This window comes from Amblyraja radiata, chromosome 24, assembly GCF_010909765.2.
Source record: "Amblyraja radiata isolate CabotCenter1 chromosome 24, sAmbRad1.1.pri, whole genome shotgun sequence".
NCBI lineage: Eukaryota > Metazoa > Chordata > Chondrichthyes > Rajiformes > Rajidae > Amblyraja > Amblyraja radiata.
Genome location: NC_045979.1, coordinates 17,889,144 through 17,908,869, shown reverse-complemented (window position 1 = coordinate 17,908,869; position 19,726 = coordinate 17,889,144). Strand labels below are relative to the sequence as shown.

General features: G+C 44.2%; 1 protein-coding gene across 1 annotated transcript in view; it reads left to right on the top strand.

Annotated features, from left to right (window-relative positions):
* Nucleotides 1-19,726, top strand: part of hmga1 (high mobility group AT-hook 1) — a 47,291-nt gene that overhangs the window by 15,515 nt on the left and 12,050 nt on the right. Inside the window, exons 4-5 of the mRNA XM_033042510.1 lie at nucleotides 4,497-4,550; nucleotides 12,402-12,452. Coding sequence (XP_032898401.1) covers nucleotides 4,497-4,550; nucleotides 12,402-12,452 — 105 coding nt within the window. The remainder of the gene's footprint in view (nucleotides 1-4,496; nucleotides 4,551-12,401; nucleotides 12,453-19,726) is intronic.

Here is a 19,726-nt window from a genome sequence, read left to right as displayed (position 1 = left end):
AGCACCTGTAGAGGAATAGACATTTGACGTTTCAAGTTTGAAGAAGGGCCCTGGCCTGAAACGTCGCCTATCTGAAACAAGGAACTGCAGATTCTAATTAATACACAAAAGGACACTATGTGCTGGAGGAACTAAGCAGGTTAAGTAGCATCTCTGGATAATATGGATAGGTGATGTTTCGGGTTGAGACCCTTTCCAGATGTGTAAATATTTGTTAATTTAGAATCCTAAAATGGTGTCTACAACAACAACAGCTCTATTCAAGAATAATCATGTGATCTTTGATATATTGGGTCAATTTTCTTTCTTCTAGTAGATGATCCTAAGAAATTGGAGTATTTTACCTTGAAGTGATTGGAGAGCAAACTGAATCACTGTATCGACTAATGTTGTACACAATTCTCTTTAATGTGGACGTACAAGGGAACTGCAGATGCTGGAATCTTGAGCAAAACACCAATAGCTGGAGCAACTCAGCGGGTGAGGCAGCATCTAAGGAAGGACAGGCAGATATTTTGGTGGGCATTCTTCATTAGATTTGATAACCAGCAGGGCAGTGTTAATGATGTCCTCCATTACCCCTTTGTTACCTCCCCAATTCCCTTATTTCTTCTCCCCTGAAGCACTTGAAGACTGAGTCTAAAGAAAGGTCTCAACCCGAAACGTCGTCTGGCCATTACTTACACAGATGCTGAGTTCCTCCACCACTTTGTGTTTTACACAAGATACCAGCATCTGCAGTCCATTGTGTCTCTACATTGTTAATGTTTCCATTCAGAACCTGCAAACATAGGCGCAGCGGTAAGGTTGCTGCCTTAAAGTGCCACAGACCTGGGTTTGATCCTGACTACGGGCACTGTCCGTACGGAGTTTGTACATTCTCCCTGTGACCGCGTGGGATTTCTCGGGATGCTCCGGTTTCCTCCCACAATCCAAAGACATGCAGGTTTGTAGGTTAGTTGGGTACAGTAAAATTGTAAATTGTCCCTAGTGTGTGGGATAATGTTAGTGTACGGGGTGAACACAGACCTGGCGGGCGGAAAGGCCTGTTTCCGTGCTGTATCTCTAAAGTCTAATATGTGTTGGAATACATGCACCTGGAATTGTGTCCTGGAATGATTTCTTTTTTGCCCTCTTAACTTTATTCACAAGTTCCTTTACTTGCCTTGTTGCTTGTCCTATAGGGAAGAAGGGTCCTGATCTGAATTGCCACCTATCCATGTTCTCCAGAGATGCTGCCTGACCCGCTACGTTACTCCAGCACTGTATTTTTTATATTGGAAAAGTTAACTTTCGGTTTTCAGTTCTTCTGCTTATTTGTCACCATCTCTCTTTACCAGCCACTCCTTCAAGGTTAAACAGACTGCACACAACTGATATTGAATGGCGGCACCCACTAGAAGTGCTTGCTGGCACCTCCAGATATGAACAGAATTGGTTATTGCACATTCTTTATACAAAGCTGCTTTAGGCTACCATTTTCCTTCCTCAGTCAGTTTAGTATATAAACCCAAAATGTAATGTTTATCATATTATGTTTACTATTTCACGGTTCAGAAGCCATTTGAGTTATTTTAAAATATCTGAACCAGTTTGCCTTGCAGGTAGCATCTCTGTAGTACATGGATAGGTGACGTTTCGAGTCAGGACCACTTTCGGGAAATGTCCCAATCCTAAATGTCACCTATCCATCTTCTCCAGAGAACCTGCCTGACCCGCTGTGTTACTCCAGCACTTTGTGTCTTCTTCATCTGTAATTAGCTGCCTCTCTACTTGGATAATTAAATTGCTTTCCTGGCCAATATGATGTTATTCTGAGTAGAAACCAAATGGCTGTTAGTGCCAAATGTAGTCCCTAAAAAGAGTGGACCAATTAGAGTCATAGAGTCATACAGCATGGTAATATAGATGCCCCATCTATGCTAGTCCCACTTCCACGTGTTTGGTTCATATCCCTCTAAATCTTTCCTATCCATATACCTGTCCATATATCTTTTAAATGTGTTACAGTACCTGCCTCAACTACCTCCTATGTTCCATATACCCACCATGTGAAAAAGTTGCCCCCCTGGTTCCAATTAAATCTTTCCCCTCTTACCTTAAACCTATGTCCTCTTGTTCTTCATTACTAAACTCTTGGTAAAAGACTCTATGCAATCACTTTGTAAAATCCCCCTCGTGATTTTGTATACCTCTATACGATCATCCCTCAGCCTTTGGCGCTCCAAGGATTAAAGTCCTAGCTTGCTGGCCCTGACTTGTTCTGGTCTTTTCTTGCCTCAGGCTTATTTTCCACCCCTCCCCCCCACCTCTACTTTCAGTCTGAAGAAAGGTCCCGACCCAAAATGTCAGCTACTCCGTTTCTCTAGAGATGCTCCTTGACCAGCTGAGTTACTCCCGAATTTTTGTCTCTACCCTTTAGCTCAGACTCTCGAGTCTTGGCATCATCCTTGTAAATGTCTAAATCTTTTTTTTATGAGGAAGCGCATTTGTGAATGGAGGTTACTAAATATGAACTATTTATTTTGGGAGCTTGCATATAGATATTTTTTTTGAATTCTCAGATTGTTTTTGTTTTGTTAAAGAAAGGGCCAACTGATGCATACCTTTGGAATCTTGTGGCTGCCTGCCCACCCCCTCCAGTTTGATGCCTGGCAGAGTATAACATTCCAAATCTCTGACCAACACGTGTGTTTAGGTTCTTTGTTCATTCCTACATCGGGCCAGTTGGTAAAACAGCTCTTCCCCATCCACCACCCCTTACTCTGTTTGCTCACACACGAACCACAGACCACAGTGGAATCTGTGACCTTGGTGACTAATGTCCGGGTTTGTAAAATAAGTGAATTTGAATTTCTTTTATTCCGTATGGGAAAGAACCTGAAAAGCAAAATTGCGAATTGTAAACTTCTTGCTGACAAAGTTAATTTTTATTTTGAGTAAAATCCTTTATATTTGCACAGCTTAAAAAATTGATGTTTAAATAGATTGCTTAAATTTTTGGCACATTGGTCTTAGTCAGTCACAGTACTGAGTGTGTCCATCCTCAGTGTAAACCAGCACCTGCAGTTCTTTCCTACACATATTGAACATACTGTAGAAGTTGGGAGGTCATGTTGCTGTTATATCAGATGTTGGTGAGGCCTCATTTAGAGTATTGTGTTCAGTTCTGGGCACCATGTTAGAGGACAGATGTTGTCAAGCTGGAAAGGGTGCAGAGAAGATTTATGAGGATCTGAGCTATAGGGAGAGGATGAGCAGGCTAGGACTCTATTTGTTGGAGTGCAGGAGGATAAGGGGTGGTCTTACAAAATCATGTACAAAATCATGAGAGGAATAGATTGGGTAGACGCACAAAGTCTCATTCCCAGAATAGGGGAATCAGGAACCAGAGGACATAGGTTTAAGGTGAGAGGGGAAAGATTTAAAAGAAACTTGAGGGGTAATACTTTCACACAGAGGGTTGGTGGGTGTCTGGAGGAGGTAGTTGAGGTAGCAGGTACTATCGCACCGTTTAAGAGACATTTGGACATGTACATAGATAGGACAGGTTTAGAAGAATATAGGCCAAATGCGGGCAGGTGGGACTAGTGTAGATGGGCCTTGTTGGTCAGTTTGATCAGGTTGGGCTGAAGGGCCTGTTTCCATGCTGTATGACTCTATGACTGTTGGTGAATAGATGAATTAGAATAGGCTGTTGGCATTGACTTGCCAATGTCAGTTTGATGTGGAGCTGGTACCATTTACGGCCTTTGGTAGAGTTTTCCATTAGCCACAAGGCTGCTAATAATTTACTTTGTTGACTCAATAAGACTTCCAAGGTTGTGGACAATTCTAACACTAAAATAGACTCTGAACGTAGAGGTTTATACATAATTAATTTGATTTTGCATATGATAGGAATGAAGAAGATTGCAAAAAGTGGAGAACATTGCCCAGTCCATCATGGGTACTGATCTCCCCTCCATAAATGGGATTTACAGTAGTCGCTGCCTCAAAAAGACAGCCAGCATGATCAGAGACCCACACCAACCTGGCCACACTCTCATTTCAGTCTTGCCATTGGGAAGTAGGTGTAGGTACCTGAAACCTGTAACGTCCAGTTCAGGAGCAGCTTCTTCCCTATAGCCATTAAGGTATTAAACACTACAAGGTATTAACTATAAGGCATTAAACACTACAAACACTAAATAGGCTTCGAACGACATAGAGTTGGGCCATTATTTTTTACTTTGCACTATTATTGTTTGTTTATGTCTACAGGTCAACAGCCAATTTTCCAGCATCCTTGGTTCCAGAGCCTTCCTGGATTATCTGTTTTGCCAGACCAACAGAGGTCATGGCCTCTGCGCAAAGTCCATCGGTACTGGAACTGTCCACCAGGGGCGCTGAGATACCGGCCCGCAAATTCGGCCTCGGAAGTCGGCAATGGGAGCAGAATGTAATTGTTCCTTTTCAGGACATATGACATTAAAACACTCTTGATTCTTTTCCAGAAATCGGGTGGTGCTGCAGGAGGAACGAAGCCCAGAGGTAGACCTAAAAAACTGGTAGGCCAAAGCTTTGAATATTGTACATAGAGCTAGGTTACACCATGATCATGTGTTGGAAGTTGTGCCTTGAAGAGATGGGCAAGACATCAAGGGATAGATTCCTCTTGTGGAAAAACTACATTAACATTAATTGTTTCATAACATATTACGTTTGGATAGTAGTAACAGGATCGGTCCGAGTCAGCATGGATTTACGAAGGGGAAATTATGCTTGACTAATCTTCTGTAATATTTTGAGGATGTAACTAGGAAAATGGACAAGGGAGAGCCAGTGGATGTAGTGTACCTGGACTTTCAGAAAGCATTTGATAAGGTCCCACATAGGAGATTAGTGGGCAAAATTAGGGCACATGGGGGTAGAGTGCTGACGGATAGAAAATTGGTTGGCAGACAGGAAACAAAGAGTAGGGATTAACGGGTCCCTTTCAGAATGGCAGGCAGTGACTAGTGGGGTACTAGTGCTGGGACCGCAGCTATTTACAATATACATCAATGATTTAGATGAAGGAATTCAACGTAACATTAGCAAATTTGTAGATGAGTCAAAGCTGGGTGACAGTGTGAACTGTGAGGAGGATGCTATGAGAATGCAGGGTGACTTGGGCAGGTTGGGTGAGTGGGCAGATGCATGGCAGATGCAGTTTAATGTGGATAAATGTGAGGTTATCCACTTTGGTAGAAAAAACTTGTATAATCTGGAGTTTAGAAGGATGAGAGGGTATCTTAATGAAACATATAAGGTTATTAAGGGTTTGGACACGCTAGAGGCAGGAAACATGTTCCCGATGTTGGGGGAGTCCAGAACCAGGCGCCACTGTCCTTCCGTCACAGTGAGGAGGAGATTCGCTGTGATGGATGTTTGTGTAAATTGTGTTGTGTCTTGGTTCTTCTACTTGTTTGTATGACTGCAGAAACCAAATTTCGTTTGAACCCCAATGAGGTTCAAATGACAACAAATAAATTGTATCATTGTAAGCCATTTAGAACAGAGGTGAGGAAACACTTTTTCAAACAGAGAGCTGTGAATCGGTGGAATTCTCTGCCTCAGAGGGTGGTGGAGGCCGGTTCTTTGGATACTTTCAAGGGAGAGCTAGATAGGGCTCTTAAAGATAGCGGAATCAGGGGATATGGGGAGAAGGCAGGAACGGGATACTATTGGGGATGATCAGCCATGATTACATTGAATGGCGGTGCTGGCTCGAAGGGCTGCACCTATTGTCTATTGTCTATTTATTTTTCACTAGCATTATAAATCCGTACGTTGTGACATTGAGACTCAAATTTTGAAGGACACGAAGTGCTGGAGTAACTCAAGAGGTCTGGCAGCAGGTGATGTTTCAGGTTGGGACCCTTCAGACCAATTCTAGGTGGGAAAAGAAAGCTGGAAGAGAGGAGGGGCAGGACAAAGCATGGTAGGTAATAGGGTAGACACAAACTAGGAGGGGAGGGAGGGTGGCAAATCGTTGGAACAAAAAGGGGCAGACTTTAAAACAGAAGGCGTGAGATGAAAGGATTGAAGAGGTGCGAATTGTAAAGCCAGAGGAAGGACTATAGGTAGAGAGGGAGGAAGACATATTTTATTTGGCAAAGAATATGAGTGCAGTTAACTCAACATGTCTGGTGATTTTTCTTTTCCTTTAATGTCTCGTATAATATAATTTCAGTGAGATGATCTAGAGGTGATATTTGGAAAAACTAATTGACCTGGTTTTTTTAGACAAACAAACATTAGCAATTCATTGAAAATTCTGCAGATATATTAGATATTTGGGGAATAGAGTAAGCCAAGAACCTGTGTTAACGTTTACACTCCAGAATCGCCCACATATCTTGAAGAATTCCTGGTTTCCTAAACTAATAGTTATCTTATTTTCAGCCACAAGGATTCTGTTCCGGGGATAACATCCTAAATTAAAAGTACTGAAGTTCTGTAACATTACAGGCAATTTTTATTATTGTACTTTCAATTGAATGATCTAACACAAATCATTTTTTAACACTACTTTCACTTAATCTGGTGTCTTATTCTCTTTTTTTCCTAACTGTTCATTACAAATATTATTTCCTTTTAACATAACCTCTTTCCCTGACTTTATACCTTCTTTGTTTAAGAAAGTGCGTTAATTATTTTAGTTTCTCCCCCCCCCCCCCATTCCTCCCTCTGCACTTTGTATTTTGTTTCTATTAAGCATTTCGAAAATGGGAGGAAACATTAAGATGCTTCATTTACAAATTTAAAAAAATAAGAAAATGGTTTTCAGTTGATCAAAAATGTGAGGTGAGATTGTTTCACTGTATGCAAAACTAGATCTGTCATTCTATTTTTGTATATAAAAACCTGCCTGTAAGCTTTTTGTATATAAAAATCTGTCTTTAACCTGGCTTTTTTTAATTTAATGCCTCTGTCTTTAAGGTGTTGACTGTTTGTTGGAGAATGGTACTTTAAGCAGTGGTCTTCATTTATCCAAAATTTTTAAAGTCTTTATTCATGAGAGTGTAGGAAGTACGGTAACTGCAGATGTTGGTTTAAACCGAAGATAGACAAATAAAGCTGGAGTAACTCAGCGGACCAGGCAGCATCTCTGGAGAAAAAGATTAGTCGAAACCTCACCTATTCCTTTTCTCCAGAGGTGTTGCTGTTATCTGGGGCTCAATGGATGACATTTGTCCCACCAAGCCAAATCCCCTGGGCACAAATCCCCAGGGCACAAAACCCTAGGGGAACTGAACTTTTGGAGTTCTGATTTCTCCACGTGAGATGTGAAGCCAGGATATCATCTGTTCTCAAGTTGATGCAACACATCTACTGGAGGTATCCCAGAATCCTGGCCAACATATTCACCCCTCCAGCAACACTAAAAACTAATTTTCTGGCCATTATAACGATTCTGTTTATAAAAGGCTGCAGAGAGTAAATTAGGTAATAAACCTAAACCTAAAGCTGTTATATTTCCTGCCTATTCACTAAATGCATTTTTAACTGCATCTTGCTATAATGTACAGTGAAAAGCACTTTATAAATTCAAATCTTTCTTTGAATTTTATTTTATTCTCTTCAAATTAACGAAAACTATTCAGATGCAAGAGATTCCCAAGAACAATATAAAGAGTAACTCAGAGGGCCAGGCAGCATCTCTGAGGAACATGGGTAGGTGCCTTGTGGGTCGGGACGTCTGAAGAATGCAGGGTAAATGGACATAAGTCCTTCTAAGAGAGAGACACCGCGAACTGTAGCTGCTGGAATCTTGTGCTGGAGTAACTCAACGAGTCAGGCAGCATCTCTGGAGAGCATGGAGAGGCAGCATTTCGGGTCTGAGAAGGGTCCCAACATGAAACATCGCCTATCCATGTTCTCCAGAGATGTTGCCTGACCCGCTGAGTTACACCAGCACTTTTTTTCGTAAACCAGCATCTGCAGTTCCTTGCATCTCTATCTTTTGAAAGGGACTGTTTTAATAAAAAGGAACAAGAGAGGTAACTTTTAAAAGGACGGAGACTTTTCTCATCCACCCTGTATGGTGATGTAATTTAGCATGGTGTAAGTCTTCCCTCTTTTCCCAGAAGCATTCTTCCCTTTGCCAATATGAATGGAAGATATTTAGTCTTTTTTTTAAAAGGGTGTGAATATTTTATAAGGTTTGTCAGTCAGAAAAGGCACAGCTTGTCTCCAGTCCGTCACAATAAAGATCACATTTCCCACAACTCCAGTTGATAATGTAGTCATTGACACCTTTGCCCTATCAATCTGACTACTCTGCATCTTTTCCTAAATATAATCTATACTTTTCTTGGAGGTGTTCTTCATATCTGGTTTTAGAAATTCAATGATGTTGAATTTTCTAATTTTAAGTAACTTCTACTCACACTCCTCTCCCCCTCCCCCCTTGTTCCCTTCCTCCACCCAAGTCGTTTAACCAGTCTCACTGTTCACCACATTGTATCCCTCTTGAGATCACACCTTCCCTGGACAACAATGTGCCCACCAGGGCACCTCCCCGGGGGCCTGAGGTCACTTCTTGCTTGCCCTGACTGGTCTTTTCTCACCTCCAGTTCTTCATCCCCCCCCCCCAAGGTCTCAGGTGCTGTGAGGCAGCATCTCTACCACTGCGCCACTGTGCTGCCCCAGGCTTGTTCTGAAATCTATCTAAACTAAACGCCAAGGCTCGGTGGGGGAGGACCACAGTCTAGGGTCCTTCCGCTGCTGGACATGGGGGGCAGGGTGTGGTGGAGACGCCCCTCAAAATAAGGGAAAGGATTCCACGCCAGTGGGCCACGTGAGTGGCAAGGGTGGGGGACAAATTTGTGAAATTTGAGCAATGTATGTAGACTGTATTGAACAATTTATATAGCCTCCAAAAATGTCAGATGAATATTTTGCACGGTTCATGTATTGTATATATTTATTACCTGAATAAAGTCTATTTTGAAATTTAAAAAAAAGATCTAAACTAAACTAAAGTAACAACAACAGCAGTGGCAAACATATATACTTTAAATTCTGGTATGCATTGGTCTAAGGCGGACTGCTTTTTGCATCCTTCTCGATGTGTATACGGAAATGGAGACGTGCAGATTCCCTCAAGAAATAAAGGTGCTGCATTTTCCTACTTTCACGATCCATGGGGCTTATTTTGTACTTTGTTCTCTCTTCCACCCTCGTCCTTACCCAGTTTCTTCTTAAATTTCCTTGGTCAGGAAGAAGCAGCACCCATCACACTTTGAGTGCTGTCTGTGTGGAGTTTGCGTGTCCCACCTGTGACTGTGTGGGTTTCCTCCAGGTGCTTCAGTTTCCTCCACATCCCAAAGATGTGAAGGATTATAATTTAATTGGCCTCTGCAAAATTGCCGCTGCTTTAGTTTAGTTTTAGTTTAGAGATACAGGCTCTTCAGCCCACTGAATCCATGCCAACCATCGATCACTTGTTCACACAAGTTCGATGTTATCCCACTTTCTCATCCACTCCCTACACATTAAAGGCATTTTACAGAGGGCCAATTAACCTACACACCCACGCATCTTTGGGATATGGGAGGAAACTGGAGCACCCGGAGGAAACCCACGCAGTCACGGGAAGAATGTGCAAACTCCTTGTCTGAAAGACAGCCTCAATGTCATTTCTCTGCACCATCTCCATATCTACTCAGATTCCCTGAATATCTTGATATCTATTCATCTCTAGTTTGAATGAATCCAAAGACTATGTCTCTATCACCCTCTTGCGAGGATACATTTTATCCTCATTTCAGTCATAAGTGGTCCACTTCTTATTCTACGAAGGTGACCCTGGCTATAAAGAGAGGTTGAATAAGCTTGGAGGTAGACAAAAATGCTGGAGAAACTCAGCGGGTGAGGCAGCATCTATGGAGCGAAGGAAATAGGCGACGTTTCGGGTCGAGTCCCTTCTTCAGAATAAGCTTGGATGGTTTTCTCTGGAGTGACAGAGGTTGAGGGCCAATCTGGGAAAAGAACAAACTTATGAGAGATGATATCTGCCAAAGATTACATAGACAGGGGAGAGCACACCATGAACACTGCCCTGTGTTCAAGAAGGAACTGAAGATGCTGGAAAATCGAAGGTACACAAAAATGCTGGAGAAACTCAGCGGGTGCAGCAGCATCTATGGAGCGAAGGAAATAGGCAACGTTTCGGGCCGAAACCCTTCTTCAGACTGCCTTACTGCCCTACACTGCCCCTACTGGATATACAATCTAAAAGATGTGTCTCCCCATTTCCCTCCACAAATACTGCCTGACCTGCTGAGTGTCTCAAGTATTTTGTGTTTTGCTCAAGATTTCAGCATCTGCAGTTCCTTGTGTCTCTATTTTTAATATTTCACCACCAGGGCTCTGCATTGGAAATTTCCAAAGAGTCAAGGTTGATTCTGTCATGTTTGTATCTTCATTACCTCTGGCTTGAAAATCTGGGCTATTCCATGCTCCATTGCTACTTTGCCCACACTGACTGAAATTCTCATCGATCTCATTCTTCGCAGCCTTACTCCATTCTATAAACAACGACAATATTATTTTGAATCTTACATTCTCTGCTCTACTGTCCATTTACTGCTGCTCTGGTAGCGAGAGCCTTCAAGCATCATAGAATAGAATAGAATAGAATAGAATGCTATTTATTGTCATTCAAACCTAATTTCATTTCTACAGTTTTTTACATTACAAAACAATCCAAGACCCACACTTAACACAGTTTACATAAACATCCATCACAGTGAGTCTCCAACATCTCCTCACTGTGATGGAAGGCAAAGTCTTTATCTCTTCCCTTTGTTCCTTCTCCCGCGGTCCAGCAGTCCAACTGCAGTGTCGAGGCGAACTGGGGCTCCGATGTTAAAGCCCCCGGCGGGCGATGGTAAGTCCTGAGGCCGTTTAAGCCACGCCGGGCGATGTTAGGCCCCGGCTCCATGTCCTTAAACCCGCGATTCCAGCGGGAGAAGTCGCCGTTGCGGAGCTCGGAAAAGCGGTCTCCCACCAGGGACTTGGAGCTCCCGATGTTCCCGTACACCGGGTCTGCGGCCGGTGCCTCCGAACTCCAAAAGTCGGGTCGCAGCCGCACGCCACCACAGCTCTGCCCGCTCCGAAGTTGGCCAGCTCCGCGATGTCAGTTCCGCAGGCTCTGCAACTGGAGCCCTCAAGTTAGTCCCGGCCGGAGGTCGCCGCCGGCTCCACGATGTTAGGCCCAACGACATCCGAGACCCGACAGGGAATAGTCGGGTCCCCGCACAGGGAAGAGATTTAAACGGTTTCCCCCACAGCCCCCCCACCACCCCCCACATATACACAGCTAAAAAAAATAATAAAGACTAACTCAAAGACATACATTTAACAAGACAAAAATAAAAAAAGACAGACGACTGTAGTCGAGCCGCTGCCGTTAGACGCCGCCACTCCCACTCTCCGCTTTACTTCAGAATCCATTTCCTAATCTATCTCCACCACCTTCTCCCCACTTGCAAAACCCCTGAATACACACCCATTGGTTTCTATCTTCACACTCCAGTGGCATGAATATTGTTTTTGCTAACTTCAAGTAACCCTTGCATTCCCTCACTCTCCGCCCCTTCCCCATTCCAGTCCTCTTGCTAACTTCACCGTTGTATCCCTTTGTTTCCACCTCGTCCCTAGCCAACAATGAACCATTATGTGCTCCACCTTTCCCGAGTCATCGATGCAGGCTCTGCTTTGTTCTGTACCTTCCCATACCTCTAGTTTCCCCCTCCCTGACTCTTAGTTTGATGAACTGTCTCGACTTGAAACGTCACTTGTTTTAGTTTAGTTCAGTTTAGTTTAGTTTAGAGATACAGGGCAGACACAGGCCCTTTGGCCCACCGAATCCCCACCGACCAGTAATCCCCACACATTAACACTATCCTACACACATTAGGGGCAATTTACACTTATACCAAGCCAATTTATTCCTCCATACCTGTACGTCTTTGGAGTGTGGGAGGAAACCGAAGATCACGGAGAAAACCCACACCGTCACGGGAAGAACGCACAAACTCCGTACAGACAACACGCGTAGTCGAGCTTGAACCCGGGACTCTGGCGCTGCAAGCGCTGTAAGGCAGCATCTCTACCGCTGCGCCACCGTGCACCTATTCTTTTTCTCTATACATGCTGCCTGACCTGCTGAGTTACTCCCAACGTTTTGTTTCTCTGCTAACATGTAATACCTGCTTTATGAAGCAATTTGCTTTTTTGTTGCTACATTCAAACCACAGTGTAAGTTTGAGCAACTCAGTCTTTGTGAAGAATGAATAAACTGGCAAACATAAGTTACACCTTCATGAGTTTGCTATTGTTAACTATTTTTTTCCATGGAATTCCAGAAAGCAGAAACCACAGGAGCAAAGAGGCCTAGAGGGAGACCAAGAAAAAGGGTAAGGAACTCTTCTTTTATGTAGGAGCATTTCCACACTGACAGCATTTTCTTGTGTTTAAAATTTACCTCATGATCTCAAAAATCCCCTCATCTGAAAATTTGATTTATTATTTCTCGAGATTTTTACTAAAATTCCTCACCAATCTGACATTTTTAAAATCTAACGAGTTGGATAACGTCACAATGGCTCCTCTCGTTCACAGTCGACAGGCCTGCCATCCACAGCGCTCAGCCCCGCCCTGCCCCACCGGCCTCCCCCCCCCCCGCCCCCCCTCCCCCCTCATCTCAGTCCCTCCCCCTCCCCCCCAGCCCCCCCCCACTAACCCCCTCCACCCTCCTCCCCCTCCCCTCCTTTTCCCCCCTTCTCCCCCAACTCCCCCTCCTCTCTACCCCCCTCCTCTCTACCCCCCTTCCTCTCCCCCCTCCTCTCCCCGTCTATTCTCTCTCCCCCCTCCCCTCCCCTCCCACCTCTACCCCCTCTCTCCCCATCTCTCCCCCTCCTCTCTCTCTCTCCCCCTCCCCCTCCTCTCTCTCCCCCCCGTCCCCCTCCCCCCCTCTCCCCTCCCCCTCCATTCCCCATCTCCCCCCACTCTCCCCATCCTCTCTCTCCCCCTTCCCCCCTTTTACCCTCCTCTCTCTCCCCCTCCACCCCTCTCCCCCCCTCCTCTCTCTCCATTTGGTTCCATTGTAAGTATGATGAGCATAATTTTGGTTCAAAATAGCACCCGATACACACACACAATGTTGTACAGGATTGTGGTCAGGGGCTGGTCAAAGCTACATCCTGCATCTGCAACTTGTAAATTGGAAGGAAAATATGGAGTAAGGGTTAAGTGAGATGGGGAGACAATGGGGATGGAACTGCAGATGCTGGTTTAAACCGAAGATAGACACAAAATGCTGGTGAAACTCAGCGGGCCAGGCAGCATGTCTGGAGAAAAGGAATAGGCGATGTTTCGTGTCGAGACCCTTCTTTAGACTGAGAGTCAGTCGAAAGGGAAAGGGAAAGGGAATCTCTTGTTTAATATGTAAACGGTTAAAGTAATATACTCCAACATCATTGTCAGTGTCGGTTGCATGGTGAAATCATGTAACTGAGGTGGACACCACAAGTTTGGCTTACCGCCTGCAATGGAAGCAAAGGGCAAATTAATACGAACTACGATTCCCTTGCCAATTCATGAATCAATCAATCATGAAACTCATAGATGTGGCATATGTAGGACAATGTTCAAAGTAAGAGTTACAAAAAAGAGTTTGGGATCCTCTGCATAATGCATAGTATTATAACTGTTCTGTACAGCTGGCATTCTTTGTAAATAAAGCAGATTCAAATTCCTGTTCTGCTACTGTTCTGCTCACACAAAACACAACGATCTTACTCTCCAAGATAATCAGCAACCACAAAATGGTGAGGAATGTTTTTTCGGAAGTAAGTGAATTATAGCCCTCTGGCAAATCGTAGCCTGTGATGCACTGTCGGGGAGTCTTCACAGTTTCAGGATGAATACGTCTGTAGAATAGATTGAGCTGAGTAGTTTGCTTGTTTGGAGATACAGCACAGAAACAGGCCCTTCGGACAATCAAGTCTACATCAACCAATCGATTACCCGTTCACACTAGTTCTATGTTATCCCACTCATCCACTCCCTACACACTAGGGATAATTTACAGAGACCAATTTACCTACATACCCACATGTCTTTGGGATGTGGGAGGAAATCGGAGAAAACCCGCGCGGTCACATGGAGAACGTGCAAACTCCACAAGACAACACCCAACGTCAGAATGAAACGCGTGTCTCTGGCGCTCTGAGGCAGCGGCTCTCCCAGCTGCGCCATTGAGCCGTAATTCACAAAACACACTTGGACTCTGAAGCTACCAGGTGTTCCCTGATGGCAAAGGGAAATATTAGCCCGACTCAGTGGCACAGTGGTGCAGCAAAGGAGTTGCTACCTTGCAGCGCCAGAGACACTGGTTCGAACCTGACTATGGGTGCTGTCTGTATGGAGTTTGTACGTTCTCCCTGGGACCACGTGGGTTTTCTCCGGGTGCTCCGGTTTCCTCCCACATTCCACAGATGAGTGGCTTTGTAGATTAATTGGCTTCTGTAAATTGTCCCTAGTGTGTAGGATAGAGCTAATGTATGGGCGATCGCTGGTATGTGTGGACTCCAAGGGCCTGTTTCCACGCTGTAACTGTCCAATGGATATATACAGGCTTCTTCTGAGCAATTGTTTAACGTTGCAACTGCATTGAGTAATTTTAATCTCCCACTATTGCTGCAAAAGCAAATATAGTTCAATGAAGAATCATGGAATTTAAAGAATTTTATAGCACAGTTGACTTGACCGTTATCGCTCTGCTGGTTCACTGACAGAGCAAAGCGTTTGTTCCCATTCCACTCTCCTTTCTTCAGCTATTTCTTCCCAGCTGTTATCAGGCAGCTGTCCTCTCACCAGCTAGTGTGGTCCTGACCTTCCATCTACCTCATTGGAGATCTTTGGACTACCTTTAATCAGACTTTATTGTACTTTATTTTCCACTAAATGTTATACCCTTTATCCTGCAGCAGTAAGCATGTATGGTCTTTTCTTTAACTGGATAGCAGACAATAAAAAGCTTTTCACTGTACCTCAATACATGTGACAATAATAAACAAAACTAAAAACTAATCTTTACGATTAACTTTTTTGTCCCTATTTATGACTATTTAAATTTAAAAGCTTTTAAATTCTGCTTCCATGACTGTTCTCTTAACTTGCTCTTCCTGGTTTTGCCGATGATCTTAGAATTTGTCTTCTTAATACCCTACCAAATATATATTTTCAATTTCCTCTCGTACTTGCCCAACCAGATGCATTTTGTCTATTTCCTCGCATCATTCTGAACATCTCCAGTAGGTTTCCTGACCGAATCTACTCTGATGAAACGAGTTGTGGTGATAAGCTTTGTTGCCACTTCCATGACGTCAGCGATGTTCAAAATGAAAAATAATGTCTTCATTTCTCCTTTAGAATAGAAGATGAGGCAGAATGGATTTAGTTTAGTTTAAAGATGCAGCATGGAGAAAGATCATGGAAACCGACCCAATGCCTTGTAATTACCCATGACAGAGGGGGATTGATGTAATTGCGAGTAGATTGACAGATTCTTGAGTAGTGTGGGTGTCAGGGGTTATGGCGAGAAGGCAGGAGAATGGGTTTGAAGGGAAAGATAGATCAGCCATGGTTGAATGGTGGAGTAGGCGGAGTAATGGGCCAAATGGCCTAATTCTGCTCCTATAACTTATAATAAGAATGTTATTTTTAAATTAAAAATCAATGCATTTTCATAAAATATATCTGCTAAAGCTTCCATTATTCTACAGTACAGCAAGGATAGTTTATTTTAAATTTGTTAGTTTAAGAGTTGCTCCTTAGTCTTTCTCATAGGGGGTTTTGGATTTTTGAGCTGGTAGTCAACATTGTGGTGCGAGTCTGATCCTAATCAGAATGTCTTCCTGTTTCCTGTGCGAGTCACCCATTAGTCATAAGGGCTTCCATTTCCTCAAACTCACCACAACATAAATTGGGTGTCTTACTCACTCTGAACCATGGGCAGTATTCCAGAAGCTCTTCGCTTGCTTTTTATTAGTATTTCCACTTCCTACATTTGGCACAGACTATCTCTTCTTTTTCTACATTGATCAATATTGATTAGTTTTGATCAAACTAAAATATTCCTACATGAGACAGACAAAAATGAAATGGCACAAATCATAACTGATATACAGAAGGTAAGGATTAAGTGAAATAAAAAGGAACAACTTTTATTATTTGAAAAAGAAAGTTGGAAGGAACTGCGTCTTGCTTTCGTGCCAACCCAGAAAACTCTTAAACTTTGAGTGTTGTGGGACATGAACTCTTTATAACCAAAGCCGCATGTGTATCCTGTATGGCACCATTTGTAATTTAGGAAAGGCATACAAAAGCAAATTTTGCAAAGACTAAACTGAACATTAGCACAGAACACGGTAAGAGAAGCCTGGGACACACTGTGGCACTAAATTAACTGAAAACTCTCAAACATTATATTTAAAGGACTTTGGATTCTATTGTTAATGTTTCTAGTAATGGCACTTTGTTTAGTTTAGAGATACAGTGCTGAAACAGGCCCTTCGGCCCACTGAGTCCAGGCCGACCAGCGATCCCCGCGCATTAACACTATCCTCCACACTTTAGGGACAATTTACATTTATGCCAAGCCAATTAAACTACAAACCTGTACATCTTTGGCGTGTGGGAGGAAACCAAAGATCTCGGAGAAGCTTTCATCGAGTGCTCTGATGCTGCATGTTTTGAGGCAGGAAACTGCACATGGGAGGAAAATCTGCTTGCAGCATGTTTAATTGCAACTCTTTGTGAAATAAAAAGGGTGCATTGATCCTAGCTTTGGGTTTTACATAACATGAGGTAAGAAAATATAAATTCACAACTGGTTCAAACCAGTGAATGGAATCACACCTTTTGTATTAGCTTTAGAGATACAGCATGGAAACAGGCCCTTCGGACCACCGAGTATACGCTGACCAGCGATCTCCCCGTTCACACTGGTTCTATCCTACACACTAGTCACAATTTACATAAGCAGAGAATAAGGAGTAAACCATTTAGAACGGAGACGAGGAAACACTTTTTCTCACAGAGAGTGGTGAGTCTGTGGAATTCTCTGCCTCAGAGGGTGGTGGAGGTGGGTTCTCTGGATGCTTTCAAGAGAGAGCTAGATAGCGGAGTCAGGGGATATGGGGAGAAGGCAGGAATGGGGTACTGATTGGGGATGATCAGCCATGATCACATTGAATGGAGGTGCTGGCTCGAAGGGCCGAATGGCCTACTCCTGCACCTATTGTCTATTGTCTAAACCTGCCCGTCTTTGGAATGTGGGAGGAAACGCAGAGAAAACGCACGCACTCACATGGAGAACATGCAAACTCCGTACAGACAGCACCCGTTGTCAGGATCGAACCCGGGTCTCTGGCGCTGTGGCGCCCTGCCGGTGATAGTAAATTGTAGAGAGTAGATTTCCAGGATCGTACATAACCTCCCAAGGAGTCACCAGGCAGTATAACTTCTATAAAATGATCCCTTTATTAGATGATAAGTCTTTGTTAAACAATAGTGACGTGTTTCTAAATAAAACAAAGGGTATGTTTAAAGCAGCAGGATTTTAATTTTGCGTTAGTTTTGATATAATTAAATCCCCTGCCAATTACTTTAAATGTACATCCAATAATTAAGCGCGTGTAACCTATTCAACAGAAAAATCAGAGGTACTTTGTCCTTTTGGAACAACAGCAATATGTAAATTTTCATATTTCACTCATAAAAAGACAATAGCCAGTGCATGCATTTTAAAATACAATTTACTAGTTCAAGTTCAAGTTTATTGGCATGTGTCCCTGATAGGACAATTAAATTCTTGCTTTGCTTCAGCACACAGAACATAATAGGCATTGACTACAAAACACATGAATAAATAAACTGATAAAGTGCAAATAACAAATAATGGGTTATTAATGTTCAGAGTTTTGACCGAGCCAGGTTTAATAGCCTGATGGCTGTGGGGAAGTAGCTATTCCTGAACCTGGTCGTTGCAGTCTTCAGGCTCCTGTACCTTCTACCTGAAGGTAGCAGGGAGATGAGTGTGTGGCCAGGATGGTGTGGGTCTTTGATGATGCTGCCAGCTTTTTTGAGGCATCGACTGCGATAAATCCCCTCGATGGAAGGAAGGTCAGAGCCGATGATGGACTGGGCAGTGTTTACTACTTTTTGTAGTCTCTTCCTCTCCAGGGCGCTCAAGTTGCCGAACCAAGCCACGATGCAACCGGTCAGCATGCTCTCTACTGTGCACCTGTAGAAGTTAGAGAGAGTCCTCCTTGACAAACCGACTCTCCGTAATCTTCTCAGGAAGTAGAGGCGCTGATGTGCTTCCTTGATAATTGCATCAGTGTTCTCGAACCAGGAAAGATCTTCAAAGATGTGCACGCCCAGGAATTTGAAGCTCTTGACCCTTTCAACCATTGACCCGTTGATATAAACGGGACTGTGGGTCCCCATCCTACTCCTTCAAAAGTCCGCAATCAGTTCCTTGGTTTTGCTGGTGTTTTGTATTGTATTGTATTTTAATGACCACACAGCCAGGCTGGTGGAATTTTGGGTTGTCGGCAGCGATATAATAATAAAGAACACACAACCACAATAAAAATGTAACACAAACATCCACCACAGCATTCATCACTGTGGTGGAAGGCACAAAAATTTGGCCAGTCCTCCTCCATTTCCCCCCCGTGGACAAGTCCAGAGTCAGTCCAGGATCGGCTCTTCCTCACCGGAGACCGCGGCTTTAAGTTGTTGTAGGCCGCAGGGCGGCGGTCGAGATTTAAAGTCCCCGCCGCAGCCAGAAGCACCGTAGACTGCAGGGCCGGCGGTCGAAGCTCCCCTCCAGGGGTGATGGTAAGTCCATGCCGGCCCCGCGGTAGAAGTTGGCCGCGGGGCGGCAGTGATGGCTTCTTCTTCCCCCGGGTCCCGCACGAGGGATCCCGGGCTGTAGACGCCGTACCAGCTGGAGCTCTGCAGACCGCGACTTCAGGCTGCGACTTCAGGCTGCCGGCTGCCCCGGGCCAGCGAAACGGAGCGCTCCCCTCCAGCGAGCCCCAGTGAGGGCTCACCCGCTCCACAACGAGAGTCCACGCTGCGCCCGCCGCTGAAGTCCCGGGCGCGTCTCCGGGAAAGGCCGCGCCGATCCTTGATGTTAGGCCACGGGGGAGGCGACCTGGAAAAAAGTCGCCTCTCCATGGAGGAGGCGACCGAAAGCGGTTTCCCCCTCACCCCCCCACACCACCCCCTACACAAAACACACAAGGGAACATTAAGCACATACTTTAAAACATACTAAAAAATAAAAAAAAGTTGAAAAAACTGACCAGGTTGAGGGCCAGGTTATTGTGCTGGCACCATATGGACAGTTGCTCAATCTCTCTTCTATACTCAGACTCATCCCCATCAGTGATACATCCCACGACAGTGGTGTCGTCAGCGACTTGATGATGGAGTTCGCACTATGACCGGCTACGCAGTCATGAGTATAGAGTGAGTACAGCAGGGGGCTGAGCACGCAGCCTTGAGGTGCGCCCGTGCTGATTGTTATCGAGTCTGACACATTTCCACCAATACGAACAGACTGTGGTCTGGGAATGAGGAAGTCGAGGATCCAATTGCAGAGGGATGCGCA